Source organism: Nyctereutes procyonoides, unplaced genomic scaffold (assembly GCF_905146905.1).
Source record: "Nyctereutes procyonoides isolate TBG_1078 unplaced genomic scaffold, NYPRO_anot_genome, whole genome shotgun sequence".
NCBI classification, from domain to species: domain Eukaryota; kingdom Metazoa; phylum Chordata; class Mammalia; order Carnivora; family Canidae; genus Nyctereutes; species Nyctereutes procyonoides.
Genome location: NW_026575046.1, coordinates 5,157,262 through 5,177,394, shown reverse-complemented (window position 1 = coordinate 5,177,394; position 20,133 = coordinate 5,157,262). Strand labels below are relative to the sequence as shown.

The 20,133-nt window shown below is 36.4% G+C and overlaps 1 protein-coding gene across 2 annotated transcripts in view; it reads left to right on the top strand.

Annotated features, from left to right (window-relative positions):
- The window catches only part of CDH12 (cadherin 12), a 248,093-nt gene that overhangs the window by 187,722 nt on the left and 40,238 nt on the right, over positions 1-20,133 (top strand). For both annotated transcript variants that reach the window (XM_055325524.1, XM_055325523.1), the window contains one exon: positions 9,562-9,749. In XM_055325524.1, coding sequence (XP_055181499.1) covers positions 9,562-9,749 — 188 coding nt within the window. The remainder of the gene's footprint in view (positions 1-9,561; positions 9,750-20,133) is intronic.

Here is a 20,133-nt window from a genome sequence, read left to right as displayed (position 1 = left end):
AATTTCTTTATTTGTAGGCTAGCAGAGTGGTGTGGAGCTGATGGCACTGATCTTGAGAGCCAGTCGTGCACATCCCCCAAGTCTGTTCAGGGACGTCACAATGGCCTGACATCAGGCATTTTGGGAGTTCTTTCACCCCAGAAACTGAGAAACACTAAATATCTGGGCTTACTCATGCCTCTTCTCCCTCCCTACTCTGATCTGGTTGTTAAACATTTACTGGAACGTTACTGACTGGGAATCATAATAGTATCTGTCTCATACTCTTAATGTGAAGATAAAATTAGTTAATAATGGGAAAGTGGTTAGAAAAATACTTGGGAATAGAAATCACTCTACAAATAATTGCTATGATGATAGTAATGATGATGATGATGATGATGATGATGATGATGATGTGTCTATTCTACCTAAAGAGTAATCTCCGTTTAAGTTCTTTCTTTCCTTCGTATTGACACTCATAGATTTTCTGAACGTTCATAATGTCCTTGCACCAGTCTTCTCAATGATAAATGAAATTGTGTTTTTTACCTGAAAGTGATAGAAATGACCCTGTCATATTTCCATGCAATAGAGCCAGAAAATAGAGTGCCAGTCAGGGAAGACAGGCAGAGGAGACCTAGGAATGGCAGTTGGCAGATTAACTGTAGTAATACAGACAAACTGTGTGAGTTATTTAATTTGTGGGATTGGTACTGAAGGTAGTGGTGAAAAATGGCAATACGTGGTTAGATTCAAGTGATTTTAGGAGCTAAAAAAATCAACAATATTAATGAATTTGCTATGAAGAGGGGGATTCCAGTTTGTGGATTTGGAGGGGTCGTAATATTATTTACTGAGACATAAGCTAGGGCAGCTTTTCTGGGGTGATGGCAAGTCTACAAATCCAGTTTTGAATATGTCAAGGCTGAGATACCTTGAAGATATCCAGTATCCAGGTGAAATTTTGCATAAAGATAATGTTTTGTCAAGGATGAATGAAACACAAAAAATGTATACAGACTGGAATTAAAATATAAAGAATGGCCAACATAAAGATAGATTAAATTAGCTAGATGAGGAAAGCCCAAATAAAGACAGCTTGAGACAATGGCTCCTGATGTGATTGCAAAGTAGAACATGAGGGAGTTTAAACAATTCTGTGATTCAAGTCTAAACTCAAAACAATTAAATTGGAATCTCAAAGGTGATCTCATTAATATGATATATTGGGACTTTCCAATTTCCAAAACTAAGGTTTGGGAATTAAAGTGAACATAGGATGGTCTATTACTAAAAGGTAGACAGAAACACTGGCTCACCGTAGGCTTCATTCGAGAAAAAACAGAACTTACCCTCACTGAAAATAAGTCTAAAGGAACAGTGGAAGACAAAAAAAAAATAAACATGTTTGTATTACATCTTTCATGTTGTCTTTTTAAATTAAGAGTAATACTAGGGCACCTGGGTGACTCAACAGTTGAGCATCTGCCTTCGGCTCAGGGCCTGATCCTGGAGTCCCGGGATCGAGTCCCGCATCAGGCTCCCTGCATGGAGCCTGCTTCTCCCTCTGCCTGTGTCTCTACCTCTGTGTGTGTGTGTCTCTCATGAATAAATAAATAAGTGAAATAAAATAAAAAACAAATTAAGAGTAATACTGATGTGGGATTGTTTGAAGGTTCAGGGAGCTGAGCTGTCTCCTATGTGATATGAGTCTGTTTTTTTTCTGTGAAATGAGACAGAGTAACCAACTGAGATGGTCTCCAACTTACGAGGGATCAACTTACTTTACAGTGCTAACAGCAACTCCTATTCAGTAGAAATTGTAGTTTGAAATGTGATCTTTTCCCAGGCTCACTGTACGTGGTATGATGTTGCCTCATGACGCTGAGGAGAGGCAGTGAGCCACAGCTCCCAGTCAGCCGTGAGATCACGGGGATAAACAACTGCTGCATTTTCAACCATTCTGATTTTTCTTTTCACCTTCAAAACAGTGTTCAGTAAATTATGTGAGATGGTTGACACTTTATTATAAAACAGACCTTCTGTTAGATGTAATGCAAGGTAGGTGTTCTGAGGATGTTTGAGGTAGGCGAGGCTAAACTATGATGTCTAGGGATCCCTGGGTGCCACAGCGGTTTGGCGCCTGCCTTTGGCCCAGGGTGCGATCCTGGAGACCCGGGATCGAATCCCACGTCGGGCTCCCGGTGCATGGAGCCTGCTTCTCCCTCTGCCTGTGTCTCTGCCTCTCTCTCCCTCTCTCTCTGTGACTATCATAAATAAATAAATTAAAAAATTTTTTTTAAAAAAACTATGATGTCTAGTAGGTTAGGTGTATTTTCAACCTAAAATATTCTCAACCTACAATGGGTTTATTGGGACCTAACCCCACTGTAAGTTGAGGATGACCTGTAATAAAAAAAGTAAAGCAGAGATTTGTGGAAAATAAATTAGTTTAAAACAGAGGTCCTAGCAAATAATAGTAAGTTACCTTTGCAAATTTGTGTGCTTTGCAGCTAATCTTAAAAGTGCATTTGAGGTTAGTAATCAAAATTCACAGTGACTTCTAGCTGCTTCTCTTGGGTTTTCCTCAGTCAATTGCACCTGCTTGGGAAAGAGGGCAACTGTCATTATCAAGGGTTGAGTTTTACAATAGCATGAGCAAGACATATAAGCCATCAGGTAATATGATATTGAAAGGGCAAAACGTGTTTCAGTTGGATGAGAAAAGAAAAAAAAAAGCAACAGCACGATGATAATGAATTACTGGATGTAAAAAGATCAATACAGTGACTTTAACTAACATTAAAGTTATTTATATTTGATACTAAAGTTGATATTTACTGTCTCTCTATTAATATATATTTATGTTACCGAACTAGGTCATAGTGGTAGTAATTGAATAAACAAAATAGGAAGGCTGAAGATTATGATAATGTTTGGCTTTGTCATATTGTTTATACTATTTGGAATGTTTCCCACCAACTGATTTCACAGACCCAACATCATCCAGTTGACTCAATTCAGATTCTCAGCTTAACTGCCATAAAAAGTAGATAGAATTGTGTAATTCTACATTGCCTGGTGTTACTTAGCAATTTTACTTCATTCGTGTGACTGTTTAGTTAATACTAACCTCCCTCACTAGGTAATAAATGCCATCCGCATACATATAGTTTTTTGTTTATTTGTTTTCTTTATCATTCCATGGCGGAAGTGACTAAAATCTGCAGTTGAATCACATATCAATCATCTGAGTTATTGGAAGACTTAACAACTAATCTACTACCCAAAGGAAATTTGAAAAGGACAATTCGTTATCCAGCCCTAAATTTTTGTATCGTGTATAGCTACCCAGAACTAGAAAGTTTAGAGGAACGGATTTCTCCTATCTCTGAGAAAATAATATTTCTATTATTATGTAGAATTGGTAGAATTTTATAAAATTTATAAATCCATCAATATCTTGGATATTGTGTATATGGCATTTCATGTTCATGGACATAGTTAGGTTGAAGTCTAGACCAAGCAATTATAACAGTTGTAAAAAGATGCAGTAACCTGGCCAATACAGTAAAGTTCCTGCTTCCAAGTACTGGCCACTTCCAACAATGGGTTCCTCCTAGGCCCACCCCAAGAATGAGCAGGACTGGAGGTGCCTGTGGACTATATTTCTATTACTTTAATTTGGACATATTGAAAATACTCACAGCTTCAGGCTTTTGAGGAGATAGAGGGCATAAAACGTTCTTCAACCACCCAGATATTTTTATTCTTGAATCCTTCAGTTTTCAAGATATGGGGAAAATGTTTCAGCTAAAATGAAAATAGCTTTTCAGAACTTTAGACCACCTCCCTTTCTTATATCTCCATACCTCTGTAGGCAGTTTCCTGTTGACGACTGCCATACCTACAGGAACAGAGTATAAGACAGACATGGAGATTATCTACAGAATTACTTTTTGTAAAGTAGCCAGTAATAATAGATATTAATTAGGAGTTTCATGAATTATTATATAAGTGACACCATCATCATCCTCATCCATCATCATCATTCCAATTTTACAGATCAGGAAAAAAGATTAAATATTCTGTCTCAGGTCACAGAGCTAAGAAGAGGCTATAACAGGATAATAATTTATAGAAAGCTCCTTTTTACTCATACAGACATATTATTTGCTTCCATTTCCTTTTTATTTTCTTTAGATAAAGTGAAATAATTTTGTGTCCTATTATTATATTTGCTTAAGAAACTAAAACAATAAAATCTTTTTTTTTTAATCTTGATAAAGCAACATTTTATTTTATTTTACTTTTTAGAGATTTTATTTATTTATTTGAGAGAGAGTGTGTGTGTGTGTGCTCGGGGGTGGTGGGTGGGGCAGAGGGAGAAGCAGACTCCCCTCTGAGCAGGGAGCCGGATGTGGGGCTCCATCCCAGGACCCTGGGATCATGACCTGAGCCGAAGGCAGATGCTTCACTGACAGAGCCACCCAGAGGTCCCACAACATTTTATTTTTATGTGATTAGATGGTAAATTATATACACACACATGTGCGATCACTATTTGAATGTTTGAGTTGAATCACCGAATCAAAAACTTAATGGTAACACACCTTATTTTCTAAATTTTAAGCATAAATGTAGCATTTCAAGCGATTATCTATATACATGGTCTCAAATATTATGTTTTCATGTTCCTAAAAATGTTTAACATTCTTATCAATTTGAAATAATGTCCACTTAAACCTTCCAATATTTTTGGTATCCTACTCTACTCAAATAGACATTCACACCTCTGAATTCATTACTCCTCATCTAGGGCACACTCAGTTCTGTGTGTAGTTGAATGTTGGCTTCTTATTTTTATTTTTATTGAATGTTGACTTCTTATACATTGTTTTGAGTGGTGTTAGTTATTATAATAAACCTAAAATAGAATGTATTTCAACCTACTGGAATGGATTGTTCCATCTTTTTACTTGCCATTCCTATTACTGAATGATGTTACAGGATTATACAATTCATTCACTTAATATCATTTTCAGGCCCTTTAATTTTCATTTCTCAGTAGATTATAACATATTAACTTATGCTTTGTTAAATAAATATATCTCTCTTGGTATTTCCATCAGCACTTGGAAATTTTTCAAGGAAAAAAAGGAAAAAAAATGTTGTATATCCTTTGTCCTTAGATATCAGTGAATGCCAGCTGACACACACACAAACCTGCTGTGGGTCCTAATCACCACAGTATAATCGAAGTATATTTTTTTTAAAACAATGTGCTTCCTGAGAGGAGACCCATGTGGCCAATAAGTAATAGATACCTTTACCTTTGGAGCCAATAGGGAGCCTTATCTGTAAGAAGATTTAGAATCTGATCGCTGTCATTCCACTTAGTTCACTGCATGCAATTTTTGCTTTTTCCATGGGAACTTTTTTTTTCTTCTAAGCACAGCATGTATATTTGATAAGTATTTAAGTATATATTCTTATTGACTCTGAGCAGTTTCTTGTCACCTGTTTTATTTCTTAATCTGTGTCGTACAGGTAGTGCCATTAAGGTGTTTCATATGCATCAAGAGTTGGGCCCGTAGATGTTGGCACCGTAATTACATAGTACATCATAAGCCATCCAACGTTGGCACCGCTGAAGATTGCTTCAGTTTTGAATTAATCTGAATGACCCCAGCTTTATTGCTGTCGAGTTTCTAGAAATGATAAAATGTCAAGTCACTGGAAATAAATCGACAGAGCCTTAAAAAAAATGACATGACTAATGCAACGTTTCTCTGACTTGTTCCATAGTCTGTAGACTTTATTACTCACTACAATATTTGATTTAGAAATGCTTGTCTTAATGAATGTGTCTTCCGCCTTAGTAAAATGTGCCTGCGATATAAAGAACAGGAAACGCAGTGCTCTGTGTATCTGTGTTTTATGTACACTAAAACCGCAATACACAGAAAAGATGTAAGTGGTGAATCACTGTTCCATGGCTATTATATCTTAATTTTGGTGGGGCATCTTGGTGAATCTATTGAGTCAGTCTTTTTTGAAGAATGGCACTATTTCCGTTTATCACAAGTTTTCCAACACCGTTATATCATTATAAAATTTGTGGGCACACCGTACACTGAGCACTTTTTAAGAAATGGTTATTTAACTTATATTGACATCGTACTACGAACAATAGCTATCTTCATGTTTATTGTTATTGGCTTCATAAAACGTTCTTTTATAAAACACAAAACTCCTGTCTCGGCCTATTGTCCTGAAAAGGGGAACTCTCATTTGTAGTCTGCATTATCTGATGTCCTTCAGATTTAAAAATTCTTCTCACATCGGAGGGTCTCAATTCTGGCCATGGTTTCGACTTTCGCTAACCATACTCTCCTGATGATGATGCCAGGCTGGATGATTTCCCTTGATCCTTTAAATTATCTTAATTGGATTTTTAATTGTTCAAATGAAAATCTAACTAATAAAGCGAATGTGTAATCTCAATCGACACCCAATGAACGGAACAAGTAGAGAGTAAGCAGAAATAGTGCAAGCCCTTCCAGTTGGATGTCCACAATTTCCCAAATATTCCATCCAACCCTTCCCCATCTAAGTCCTCACCACCATCGCCGCCTCGCACTGCTGGCCGTGTTTGAAATTTGAAATCCACTACACGAGGCAGATGCCTATCTCTTTCAAGTCTGTCTGCCAGCTGTGTCTTTGATAATTTTTTTTCATCTTAAATTTCCTAACTCAATATCCTGTTAGAGGAGCATGTGCAGTACATTATTCAACATAGACCTCTGTTACTCTATTTTATCAGGGAGAAAAAAGTCAAGGCCTTTCTTAACACCTATTGATGTACCATGACCTTGGAATATGGCTAATTCTAGTACAGATTCAAGGCTTTTGGTGTTTGTTCAATTTATTTTGTTACAGTCACAGGACAAGAGGCAAAGGGTGTGGACATGTATCTGACAGGTGATACTTCTACTTAATAGGCATTAAGAGAGAATGAAAAAAGGGAAATGAAGAATAACAAGTGTGAGAAGTTCAGGATAGCCTTAAATGAAGGTTGCGTAATTTCTTGCCATGCTAAACAAGAATTCAGGCACCATCATATTTGCTAGTATCTCAGAAGTGCTTTAATCAGATGAGGGCTTGATATGGCTGTTGTGAAACTCACACTCTCTAGGAAGTAGGCTGCAAACGTCACCTTAGGTTCTGCTTATGCAGTCGTGGCTATTGGAACTCAGACAAATTCCACTTGGGTATTTGTCTATTCCTTTCTGGTAGATAATGTGTATACATTTTGACCTACAATTTTTTTTTAGATTTTATTTATTTATTCATGAGAGACACACACACACAGAGAGAGAGATAGAGAGATAGATAGAGAGAGAGAGAGAGAGGCAGAGACACAGACAGAGGGAGAAGCAGGCTCCATGCAGGGAGCCTGATGTGGGACTCGATCCCAGGACCCCAGGATTATGCCTTGGGCTGAAGGCAGGTGCTAAACCTTTGAGCCACCCGGGCTGCCCTTGACCTATGATTTTATTCTTCCTCTGCTCTGGTTGCTTCAAGGCCAAACCCGACTTTAAATCCTGCCAACTTTGAGCATCTATCTCTCTATGACAAGCCACTATGTGATGTGTTCAGGGAATGAAATCTTATAAAACATCATCCTAAGCTGTGAAAAGTTGCTAACTCGATCAGTTCATGTGACTTCTTTAACCAGAATTCTTTTGTGATGTCTATATGTAACACTCCATTATTACAGCTATTATTATTATTTGCCTGTGTTCTGATTTATCTATCTATCTATCTATCTATCTATCTATCATCTATCATCTATCTATCTATCTATTATCTATCTATCTAATTTACTTATTAGGCTTTTAAATATGTTCTTTTAGAAATATTTGACATTTTCCCCTTTCAAGGCAAGTATGCTGTTAATTAATTATCAAATTAACCAACAACTATTTTGGATCACTGTAAATGTGTACTTTCTCCTTTACAGGGAATCAAGCAAGTTTAGTTAGATATTTAGCTCTTTTGAGATTAAATAGATGTCTCAATGAGGTCATGTCCATTGAATGTAAATAAGGGTGATTTTAACATTATATGAGTAAGTGGTAGATATCTTTTACGGGGGGGTGAACATGAGCGATATATGACAAGGTTTAACTGCTAATGGGGCTGATGAAATGACCACATTTTGAGACTGTGAAAGAACTACAAGACTTATAAAATAATTCAGAGTAAATAGGAAATTATTTGGCAAAATCTCCACAAGGCATGATTATCTTTTCTTCTTGTTCCTTGAAGCCAATCGCTGAAATATCGTAATATAGTTTGATGAATGAACTTTACAGTTCAAGAATCATATTAAAGCCCTTCCTAATTTAATTTCTGTAATGTAACCAGAAATTTTAAACGAATTAATTACCCTAGTTGCTTTAACTGTGGGAAAGTACAATCCAAAATACATTAACAGAAATTAAGACTGTAAATCAGATATCAAAATTTAAACTTTGTATTTTCGAGTTTCGTTTTGCCTTCACAGTTTTATTTCCTCCCATACTCCTCCTATCCTTATTTTGACTTAAACAGACTGCCATTTAATCAATTAGTATTTATTTTGATGACAGATCAGTAAAATAGCTTACCTCTTTTTTTTCATGTTATTCCACACAAAATTTCTAAGACTTTTTAAGTCAATGTATATATTTTCATTTTTGAAGGATATCATAAATTTTCTGGAGTAGTATATTTTACATAGATAGGAATTTTTCTAGGTTTTTCTGACTCAGTATCAAATTCATAGTAATATAGGTACTCCACCTGGTGGTGTAAAATAAGCATTCCTTATTTCCTTTTTTTTTTTTTTATGGGAAAAACTTTTATATCTTAATTTTAAATGTGTGTAAAAGTACCGTATGGGATACCCAGGGAAAATCTACTAAACACTAAAAAGAAGTTGAATATTAGTCAATAGTATAAAATACTTAGATCTATTACAGGTTAAAAGTTTTAACCAAACACAATTGTTTCATAGGCTGTTTTTAGCTTAATGGTTTATACTTACTGGGTAAATACTGTCTATCTATGTATGGGATATATATAAGGAAATATATAATATCTCTGTATATTAGGAAATATAACCTTAACTTTCTATAAATATCTGTCAATCTTTATTTTGTCTCTGTCTTGTATCATGAATTCTATTCTAGTGTTACTAATTAATTATATAGATTTTACTGTCCCTCCATTTGATATTAGGTACAGTTTGAGGCTGTTAGTATCTAAAATACTTCCTCAAAGTAATTTAAATTTGCCACACTTTACTATTTATAATCTCCAATTAAAAGTCTAGAACAGGACCTATTGGAGTGATAAGTGAAATTATTACTCTTCATCATAATTCTTAACTTGACGCAAATTCCTTTTTGACTTTGTACTATTATGTTCTAAGTTGATTTACTTCCTATATAGCATATTTTTCAAGCCTAGTAATCTTACTAAGCACTTTACTAACTCCACTGTCGACATGAATTATACATTTCTTGTCAGGTATCTTCCATCTGAAGGTTCCCGAGTCTTCTCCTATTGGCTCAGCCATTGGAAGAATAAGAGCCGTGGATCCTGATTTTGGACAAAATGCAGAAATTGAATACAATATTGTTCCAGGAGACGGGGGAAATTTGTTTGACATCGTCACTGATGAGGACACACAAGAAGGAGTCATCAAATTGAAAAAGGTACATAGACGAGGTTTTGGACAGTTGACTACCCAATACTAATTGGAGAACACAATGAGTGAAAGCTGAAAATGAGAAAAATTTTAATTTCCTTCAACTAACAGTGTTTTAAATTAAAAAAGACAAAGTGACTCCCAGGTATTCACTTCCTCAGGCACTTGTACTCTTCAATTAAATAAATACATTACATGTTTGTTTGTTTGTTTGTTTTTAAAACAAGTCTATTGATTACATTATTTAAAAATTCTTTCCAGAATTTAATTATAATTTAATTTTTTTATTGTTACAAACTGAAACAGAAAAGGCTAACTGAAAAATAAGATATAGAAGTAAACCCCACCAAGCTTGGTCTTGCCCCTCTCATGACTTTTTTGAGAATATCAATATCAAATTCATACACTTGGTGAGAGTTTGTATCATAGGGGAAGATTCTCTATGTCCACGACCCTTACTACTGAGGAAAGCGAGAGATGAGCAAGAGTAATGTTGGTCTTGAGGGGGTTTTAGGGAGGATTGATGAGAGAGAGAGAGAGAGAGAGAGAGAGAGAAGAAGAAGAAGAAGAAGAAGAAGAAGAAGAAGAAGAAGAAGAAGAAGGAGGAGGAGGAGGAGGAGCTGGAGGAGCTGGAGGAGGAGGAGGAGGAAAGGGGGCAAAAAGAAGAGGACGAGAGGAGAGGGAATGAGACGAGAGAAAGAGAAAGAGAGGGAAGGAGGGGAGGACAGTGGTAAATAGACTGGTAAAAGAGAATTGCAGAAGGGAAGAGCACAACTCAAAATATTAGAGGAGTCACAGTCTGTCTCTTGTTGGGTAGTGGAATGAAGAAAAGGTAGGCAACTGTGAGAAACAGAACGATTACAATTATGTTCGAGGCCTGTCGATTGTTTCCATAACAGGGAAGCAAATTATAAGCATTTTCAATAATGGAGCACAGGCAAGAGTTAACTCAGTTAATTTAGAACCGCTGTCCCCTCTCCTTCTACAGGGAACGTTCTATGTAGCCCAAACTGCAGTGTGTCATACACGTTTAAGGATTGTGATAATTTTGGCCTACAAGAAGCATTTTTGCAGTCACTCCCATTAATTGGGCTGCTGTTTGCATATTTGCTCAGGAACTCTGAATTGGAAGAAAGAAATTATATATATGGCTATAACAATAACACTGAAAAAGAACACATTTTTCATACAGATTATTTATCACCTTTTTTTTCCACTATTGCACATAAATTGTACCTTTTCTAGAAATTACTTTAAACACGTGATGTCCTTCAGCAAATATACTTTTGTGTTGAATTTTCAAAGTCCATTTTAAAAAGTATGTGTCATATTATCAACTTTACTTCTTTATTGTTTGTTCTTGTTTTGTCCTTTTTTTCTCTTTTCTATTCAGTAGCAAGTCAATAAAATCGTATCACTTACTTTTTCTTAAAAGATAACCCTACTTAAATGACTTACAAATGTTAATTTAATGGAGAAAATACGAATTCTCTTAGTAATAAGAAAAATAAGAGAAAATGTTTTATCAACAGTCCATAAAATTTAAGCATGAAATTAAGTAAATTTACAAAGTAAAATAGAGATACAGAAGAGTCAATATTGCATATACACTATTTTAAAATTTGTATATATGTATGTATACTTATAGTTATTATAACTATATTTTATATTTACATGTTTTATATTTGCATTTTTAATTGCACACATTTATCATTTCTTCCAATAAATGATTAGTATGTGAGTGTGAATCTGGGAAAATGTGTGGCATTCTTACTTATTTTTTAACACATTTAAAAACGGAATGGTATGCCAACTATAGTCTTTATATCAAATGACTTAATATTTGAAAGTAATGATTTAAAAAAGAGAGTAGTGATTTAGTCACATAAATCAACTTTTTCTAAGTATTAATTTACTATACATCTTAACTATAGTTGTAAAGACAAGACTTTTCCCTTTTGAGCTAATGAAAGATTCCCAAAAACAGTCATCGTTTGTTTTTGCTGCACTTACTTTAACTTTTTGAGGATTTTCCTTCTAGTTAACCAGATTAAAATTGAGATTTGTGAAATGATGACATGACATGAGTAAAACTGATTTACCTAATGGAGAAAAGCAGTCTGAAAAATATATCATCTCCCAGTATAAAAAATACATTTTTCTTCCTGTACTGGATGAATAATTGTCCACGTTGCTGACATAAAGTTTGTTAACCAAATAAAGTTCAGTGTCCATAACTAACCTTCACTCCTTCATTCGACAGGTAATGATGGGGAAGCCACTAAATCCAAGAGCCCACTCTGGATTCTGAGAATAAAGCAGTAAACCAGACAGATCCATTCCCTCTACTCAAGCAGCCTCCACTCAGTTGGGGGAAGACAGCTGTTAAGTCCAAAAGCACTGTGAGCAGTGATAAATTCAAGCTTGAGAAATGTAAAGCACAGTGTAGGGAGACAAGTACGGGGAGGTGGTGGCTCTCGTGGTGGGGATGCTCAAGGAAGGCTTCTCTGTCAGCGGGGAATTTCAGCAGAGGCTTGAAGGAAGCAAGAAAGGAACCATGTAGTGGTTCTGAGTGATGCATGGTCTGCAAAGATGGGGCAGTTGCTGCAAGGAGGCCAGTGGGCTAAGTGCAGCCAATGAAAGGCTCCCTCGCCAGAGATGGGGTCAAAGATGCAGAGAAAGGGCCCTACTTGGAGAGCCTTGAAGGCTAGGCCAAAGGCTTGAATTAGATCCTGGTGCAAGAAGCCTGGGGTGACTGTGGATCTAAGTGGCCTTTACCAGCATGAAGCAGGGCTGAGGTGGTTTCTTGAGGAGACTAAGGACTAGGAAATGAGGAGAGAAATAGACTAGTTAAAAGGCTATGGAACTGATCCCAGAAACTGTTGATGGAGCCATGGCCCATGACTTCCGCAGTAATCAAGGTTGCGAGAAACGGTGAGACTCTGGCTAGATTGTAAAGGAACAGCGAGAACATATTCTCATAAATATTCTGATCATCTGGCGAGTTACCCGAGCGTTTGAATGGATTTGTTCTTGGCGCTGTAATTTGTTTTAATCTCTCAGTGAGGAACCACCAGAGGCGATCCCTATCTGTTAACCTACAGCTCTGGTGGGAAAGAAAACTGCAATTTGCGGAGGACATCTATTAAATCTTTACGAAAGAAAAATACTCCATGAGAACACTTCCATAACAGAATTCTAAAATCATCTATCACCTGTCTATCTACCCACACACCTACCTACCTACCTAGCTGCCACATATATTATATTTTGTGTGGGTGAACAAATATGTGTAGATAGATGACTTGAGTAAACATGGTGGTGTGATGGTGTGATTTCATAAAAATAAAACAATTAGAGAAGTATTCTGTTGCATGAAACCCATGAAAAACTCAAAATTAATTTAAATGACTGCAATTCGTTAGAGGGTTTTTTTATTTTATTTTATTTTATTTTATTATTTTTACTCTGGGGGGCGGTGGTAGAGACTGTATTATAGAATTATTTCTGCATATATCCTATAAGTTCTCGGGAGAGTTTACCTTACACTTAACTTTAGGATTCCTGGAAGAATTAAATGTGTAATTAAATATGTAAACATCCATAGGAGTGTTTCAATTCCAGGATGATCTTTTAATTAGTGTTTTGAAAACTTTCCCTTCAATATCTCAGCATAAAATTGCAGAAAAGCCTTTAAATGTAAAACCAAAGTCACATAGGGATTATGTTGTTAATGCGTTCAGAAAGTCCAAAAACATATATTCTCCCTCGAATATGTCATTATTTGTTAAATGTCAGTTACTTCCATTGTTTGGCTATCATTAGCATATGGTGCTCCTTGTTTTCAGAGTTTTTATTTGCTTAATTTATTTAATAATCCATGAAAATACTTAAAAGTCCTCTGAAGCACATATTCTCATTATTGCTCTGTCTCCAAAATCTTCATCTGCCCTCCCTATATTATTTCCCCTCTCTCTTTCTGAAGAGGGTCAGAGTGGATAAAAACGATGGCCAGGTTTATATGAGCTGAGAAGAATGAACAAAAAAAATAAAAAGCATTTTTATTAATTTATTTTTTAACATCAGCTTGGATTCAGTTTATGAGCACTATGACAGGATGTTATTTTACTGTGTCACTTTGAATTCAGAGTAGCGTCATGAAACTTGATAAATCTTCTCAAGGCGCAAGCTATTTTGGTAAAAGATAAAACACACACACACACACACACAAACTACTCTCTACTTACATCCTATTGCATTGAGCAAAATTTAAAGAAATAGAAAGGATCCTATTAAAGGATCCTATTTGTTCTTACATGTTACGGCATTAAAAACAGTAACATCAGAATAACAACTTTTTAAATTTTTCATCCCATCTAAAAATTGGGAGATGGGATACATTTAAAATGAGAGTATAAGGGCGGTCCTGGGTGACTCAGTCAGTTAAGCCTCCGACTCTTGGTTTTGGCTCAGGTCATGATCTGAGGGGGGTGAGATGGTGCCCAGAGATGGGCTCCGAGGTGGGCATGCAGCCTGCTTAAGATTTCATCTTCTCCCTCCCTTTTTCTCTCTGGTCCTCCCCCACTGATTTTGTTCTTTTTCCCTTCCTCCTTCATAAATAAATAAATAAATAAATAAATAAATAAATAAATAAAATTGCTGAATTTAAGATGCTTTATGTTCCTATTTCATTCATTTAGAGAAAGAGAGAGAGAGAGAGAGAGAGAGAGAGAGAGAGAGAGCCAACAGGGGAAGGGGGAGAGGGAGAAAGAGAATCGTAAGCAGGCTCATGCCCAGTGTGGAGTCCAACCCGGGGCTCAACCTCACAATTCTGAGATCACGACATGAGCCAAAATCAAGAGGTGGGCGCTTAACCGGCTCAGCCTCCTAGGTGTCCCTCGGTAATTTCATTCCTAATTGAAAAGGTTATTTGAATACATTTTACTAAGTAGGTTTTTTTTTTCCTACTGGATAACTGAGAATAAATATGTATTTATTTTATACTTACTTATTTGGTATAAATATAAAATGACATGAGTTAAAAATATTCAAGGATTGAAAATAGAAATACATCTGTAGAAGCACTGGATTTTTCTTGTCACTCTTAAGAAATCAAAGCAATTAAAATCATGGGGGGTGAATAAGTTGTGCAAAAGGACAATTTTATTATCTTGCAGAATTTTTCCAACAGTTCTCTACCATTTCTACCAAAATGTCTATTGCTAACTCGTAAGTAAAGATAGTGTAAGTGTAAGGAATGATGATGGAATTTCTTTATTTTTAGATAAATGAGGCTTCTTGATTTAAATGAAAAAGAATTCTTACTATTTGATGTTACTTGGAAATATGATTTCATCCCGAATAAATGCAACTATAATAATACTATTTCCTAAGCAGAGTTCCTTTTTTTTTCCCTTTAAAAAAGAAAGAAATAAAAGGCTTTATTCTTCAGGATTTTTTATTAAATAGGTCCCAGAGAACCCTTCGTATTTTACTGAGGCCCTGTTAGCAAACCTCTTTCTTTTTGCAGCCGAATGGCAAGGAAAGGCGTTTGCACCCAATGATTTGGTAGCAGAGCACCATCGTGTGGTTAGTTTTTGAATAACTCAAAATAAAACATCTTTCCAATAACTTGCTTTATGTAGCCAAACATACACCTTAGTGTACTGAGTTTAGAACACCCTCTGTTCAGCTGGCCGGCCCGCATGCATGTGCTCGGAGACGAGTAAGTGGTGTCCTTTGTTTGTTTCTGTAAGTTCTACGTCCCGGGCTCTGTCCACACCTGTCATCACCTCCTTTCCACATCTTACCTGACTTCGCTCACCAGTCTCCTAAACCCTAAAGTGGCTCCCACGCTGAAATCACCAAGGTAGATTGCTTTGCTGCCTCGCGGTCACCTAAAGCTGTGTGTCCTATGGTCTGCTCAAGCTCTGGATGGCCAAATCCCACCTCTTCTCCCAACGAAAGGGCTCCTGGTCAGCTCTCCTCCCGCCTAGATAAGGCTCCAACTCCTTCCTGGGGTCTTAACCCCCCAGATCTAGACTCTTTCTTGTGCTGCTTCCATTGCCATCAGCCTCCTCTTGCCCAATAAGACATGAAGCCTGGCCCCTGATTTCTCCAGAACATGGTTAAAATCTCCCTCCTTCTCCTCCTCCTGGTTGACGTCCACCCCCATGGTTATTCCTTCTACACTGCAGCGGCTGTTCTCAGAGTGTCACCCTTGTCTTTATTTAACTTAGCCTCTCTGCTATGAGTAAACGATCAAATCTCACTCTATTGACTTACGCTCATGCTTAAATCCTTTTTTTTTGTTTCTTTGCTTCCATCATTAGTAAGAGATAGAGCAAATAGTGTATTTTTTGTTATCATCTCCTGCACACACACATGCTACCTTCCATCTGTAGCAAATTCACTGCAATTTCTAATTGGAATAACCAAATAGGCTATTTGGTTAATAATCTGGATAATTTGAGTAGCCAAACAAGCTATTCATCCTTTTGCATCGAAAGACACAGCCCTACATGAGCATCTTAATTGATTCCTTCCTTTTTAAAAACTTTTCCCCAAACCTTACGCCAAAGACTTCCATGAGTCCCTCAGGCCAAGTTGATTACTTCTTACTTTCTTCCCAAATGTCAGCATTTCTGCCAAAACACCTATGAGACATGGGGCACTCACAGTTTAACACACCGATTATGTCTACTATATCTGAGCTGCCTAAAGGCACTTTATCACATCTATATTTGCGTGTTCATGACAAAGGAAATGCTTGAAATATACAGGGAGTGTAATTTTTTGTTTACTAAAGAACAAATATGTTAGCTTACTGGTTTAATTTATGATGCATCATTATTATTATTTTTGGTTCTCAGTACTATGCAGAGTTTAACATATTTTATAAATGATACACAAATGGCAGCTAAGAAACACAGAAAAGAAAGATAACTTTTTCAAAATCACACAGCTTGCAGTAAATTATTGTACATGTTTGAAAAGCGTATTAACCATTGTAACGAACCGTGTAGGTTAGAAATAAAATGTGAGATTGGTTACTTGAGGAAGCTCAAGAGATAATTGGCCTCCCTAGATAATCATGATTTATTCTGAGGATGCATACAGAGCACATATTTTGCTTCAGCATTTATAAGGGTTAATGTAATCTTTCATTTTTAAGGAATATATTACCTGAGATCCTCAACTAGAAGCACTAGAACTTCCTTCAATATTCTTTTTCTGTTTTGTTTTGTCTTACTAAATTGTCACTGAATTAGTTACTGAATTTGTTCCAAAAAATATTGTCACTAAAATACGGGCATAGAACTAATAATGCCCGTGATTCTTAAGTTAATTCGTTAAAACTATCAAAAATTTGTAGTGCTACAAAAACCTGGAGTGTGACTGATGCATGGAAAAATTAAATGTGTTTCTAATAAATAGTTCTGTCACAAATTTATTTAGAAGTAGCTTTTATGAAATGTATGTTTCTTTAATAATTTTATTTAGGAAATGCTTTAAATGCTTTTTTTTTTTTTTTTTTTTTTTTGGTCTGGTCATTCTATAGCTTTTTTAAGATTTTTTTTTTTTAATTGTAAAACTGAGATGCCGTTGAAATTTGCCGAAACCTAAAATTCAGCTTTTAAATAGGGCCATGTTTGATTTTTTTTCCCCCTTTGTTGTTGGGGCGTTCTCACCTAATAGTGTAACAACTTTTATCCCTCAAACTTCACTACTTTTTAGTAAGCTGTGGAGTTGAATTCTTTCCTCAGCGGTGATAGGATACACACAAACTTGCCCATCTACCCCCAACCCACAAAACATACATCCGTCTCCCATGGTTTACATTCTTCCATAGCATTCATTGTCAACTAACATGCTACATATTTTGCTTATTTCTCATAGTCTTGTCCATCAAGGCCTAGAAGACAGCAAGCTCCATGCAGGTCGTGATTTTATCTGCTTGGTTCAGCATCATTATCATCGGTAATGATGTCTAGAACATGGTGGGATGTTCAAGGAATATTTATTGAAAGGAGGAATGAAATGCATCTGGACTTTTGCCCTTGCTCACCTTCCATCAGGCTAGTTTCCTTCTGACTTCACCATACCTGATTCTTCTCATCTCAGTTCCTAGCATCACATCCTCAGAAATGCACTTCCTATGGCCCTATGTAACTATGTTCCCTCCTGTCCATTATCCCATTTCTCCCCTAAATCTTAACACTAACTGAAAATTATGTACTTACTTTTTGGTTGTTGTTCTGGCTCTCCCTCTCTACAATGGAAGGTTCATGATAAAATGAACTTAATTTAACTCATTAACCACTATATACTCAACTCCAAACATTTGACTGAATCAATATGGTTCTAAATCAATTTGAATAAATCAAAGAAGTTGGTGCAGATATCACCTATGGATGATTTACTATATAACCTGAGTTGTGGTAGAATTTCAGAATAATTTCTTACGGAACAGAAAATGCTAGTAACAAATAAACTGGTTACCATGATGATCATAAAACTCAGTTTTGGGAAACTTAATTTTCCTTTAAAATGATGCTTGATCTGAAAGTCTTATCTTTGTGGTGCACCCTGGCATAACGAGCTCTCTTTATGAGATCTTATTGCTCTTGTCTTTTCATCACAGTTCAGCCTGGTATAAATCTGTTTTCTGCTTGTCTTGAAGAGCATCTACCCTGTTTTGGAGAAGGGTATAGCCCTCATTTGGACTGATTGAAAATTTTCCCTTCCCTTGACCAGGAGGAACTATGATCTGATTGAGAAAGTAGAGTCTCCTCACTAAAGGATACATTCCATTGAGTGATGACTTCCCTCTGTTGGTGAAATAATACAGATGCAGGTCAGTCATAAAAATTGAAGCAATAGAGCAGAGTAGAAAGTCAAGAGCAATGAAAGCACAGCTATTGTGGGTAAGAGACCACCATGACAGCATCCTCTGCTGAAATCTCAGCTCTCTCAGGCTGAGATCCAGGTGTAGGCTGGGGTGCGATCTGATTTGAAGCTTTGAGATGTTTTCCAAGCTCAGGGGAATTGTTGGCAGAGTTCATTTCCTGGTGTTTCTCTGCCTGAGGCCTGTGTTTCTTGCTAGTCATTGGCCATGTTTCAGCGTCAGCTCCTGAACGCGCCCCTTTGCACTTGCCAGGGGGCTCCCACACTCCCAATTTTGCTTCTTCAAGGCCAGGAACAATTTATCTGAATTACTTTTTTTTTTTTTTTAACGACTCATGTAATTAGGTCTGACCCCTCAACTCAAATTTCCCTTTTGGTTCACTCAACTTCAAGTCATGAGGGCCCTTTGTTATATTTGCATATTTTGTTTTTCCATCAAACTTGAATTCCTGGGGTGATATCTGAGGCCATTCACATGCAGCTCACAGAGTCAAGGGAAGGGAATTATAAGGGGCAGAAATCTTGGGGACATCTTGGAATTCTAGGAAAGCTGCTGTTTTGCTAATTCCTCCAAATAGATCTACAGCTACATTTCCACAAAACGTTATCTGGACCCGTGTTAAAATCCTGAAAAATCCAAGGGAGCCATTGTTTTGCATTTTATGCCACAATGGCATATTCCTCCTTGAAATGAAAAAAAAAATACATTTACCATTTAATATTGTATGTAGTTTTCCATGACCTGGATCTTAGCAAAGTAAAAACAGAGAAAGTATCTAAAAATAAGTATGCAAATAGGTGATGTTTGTCCAATTCCTCCTTTATACCCTGAAAAGCAATGAAATATACTATATTTTGCTTCTCCGTAGTCACTGATTTTTTTGTTGTTGTTGTTGTTTGTGTTTTGTTTTGTTTTGTTTTTTGTTTGTTTTTACCATACTGCTCCCTATAATGCCAATTGTTCCTTGGAAATTTTGGTCTTACTAACTTTCCTTTCTTGAAACAGCCTTAGGAACAGGGAGTTACTCAATTAAATTCTTTTTAATCAATCATTTTCTTACTTTTCTGGAAAGGTTCATGAAATCCAATGGGCCCCAAGCAATGTTATAAAGGTTTCTATTTATTGTGCAAGAGCTAAATTAGCTCAACTTCACGATAATGGAATTCTGTCATAGAATATGATTAATTTTCTAGGAATAAAAAATAATCTTGTTTGTTCTATACCTATCTCAAATATTAGAGTTTTTGTTGGTTGTAAAGTTAGATGAGTTTTATTCTTCAGCACCCTCATCCTCAAACCCCAAATGTAGAGGGTGGTTAACCAGATGGTTTGGATAAAGTCAACTAGAGAGAGGTCGGTGTTGATTCTGTTTACTGTTTCTGAGCTACTCAGTTTTATAAAATGGCATTGCCCAGGGGTCAGGGTCATCAAGAAGTAAGGCCATGTAGGATGTCATTGTGGCATTTCTCTTAGAGTTTTCTCC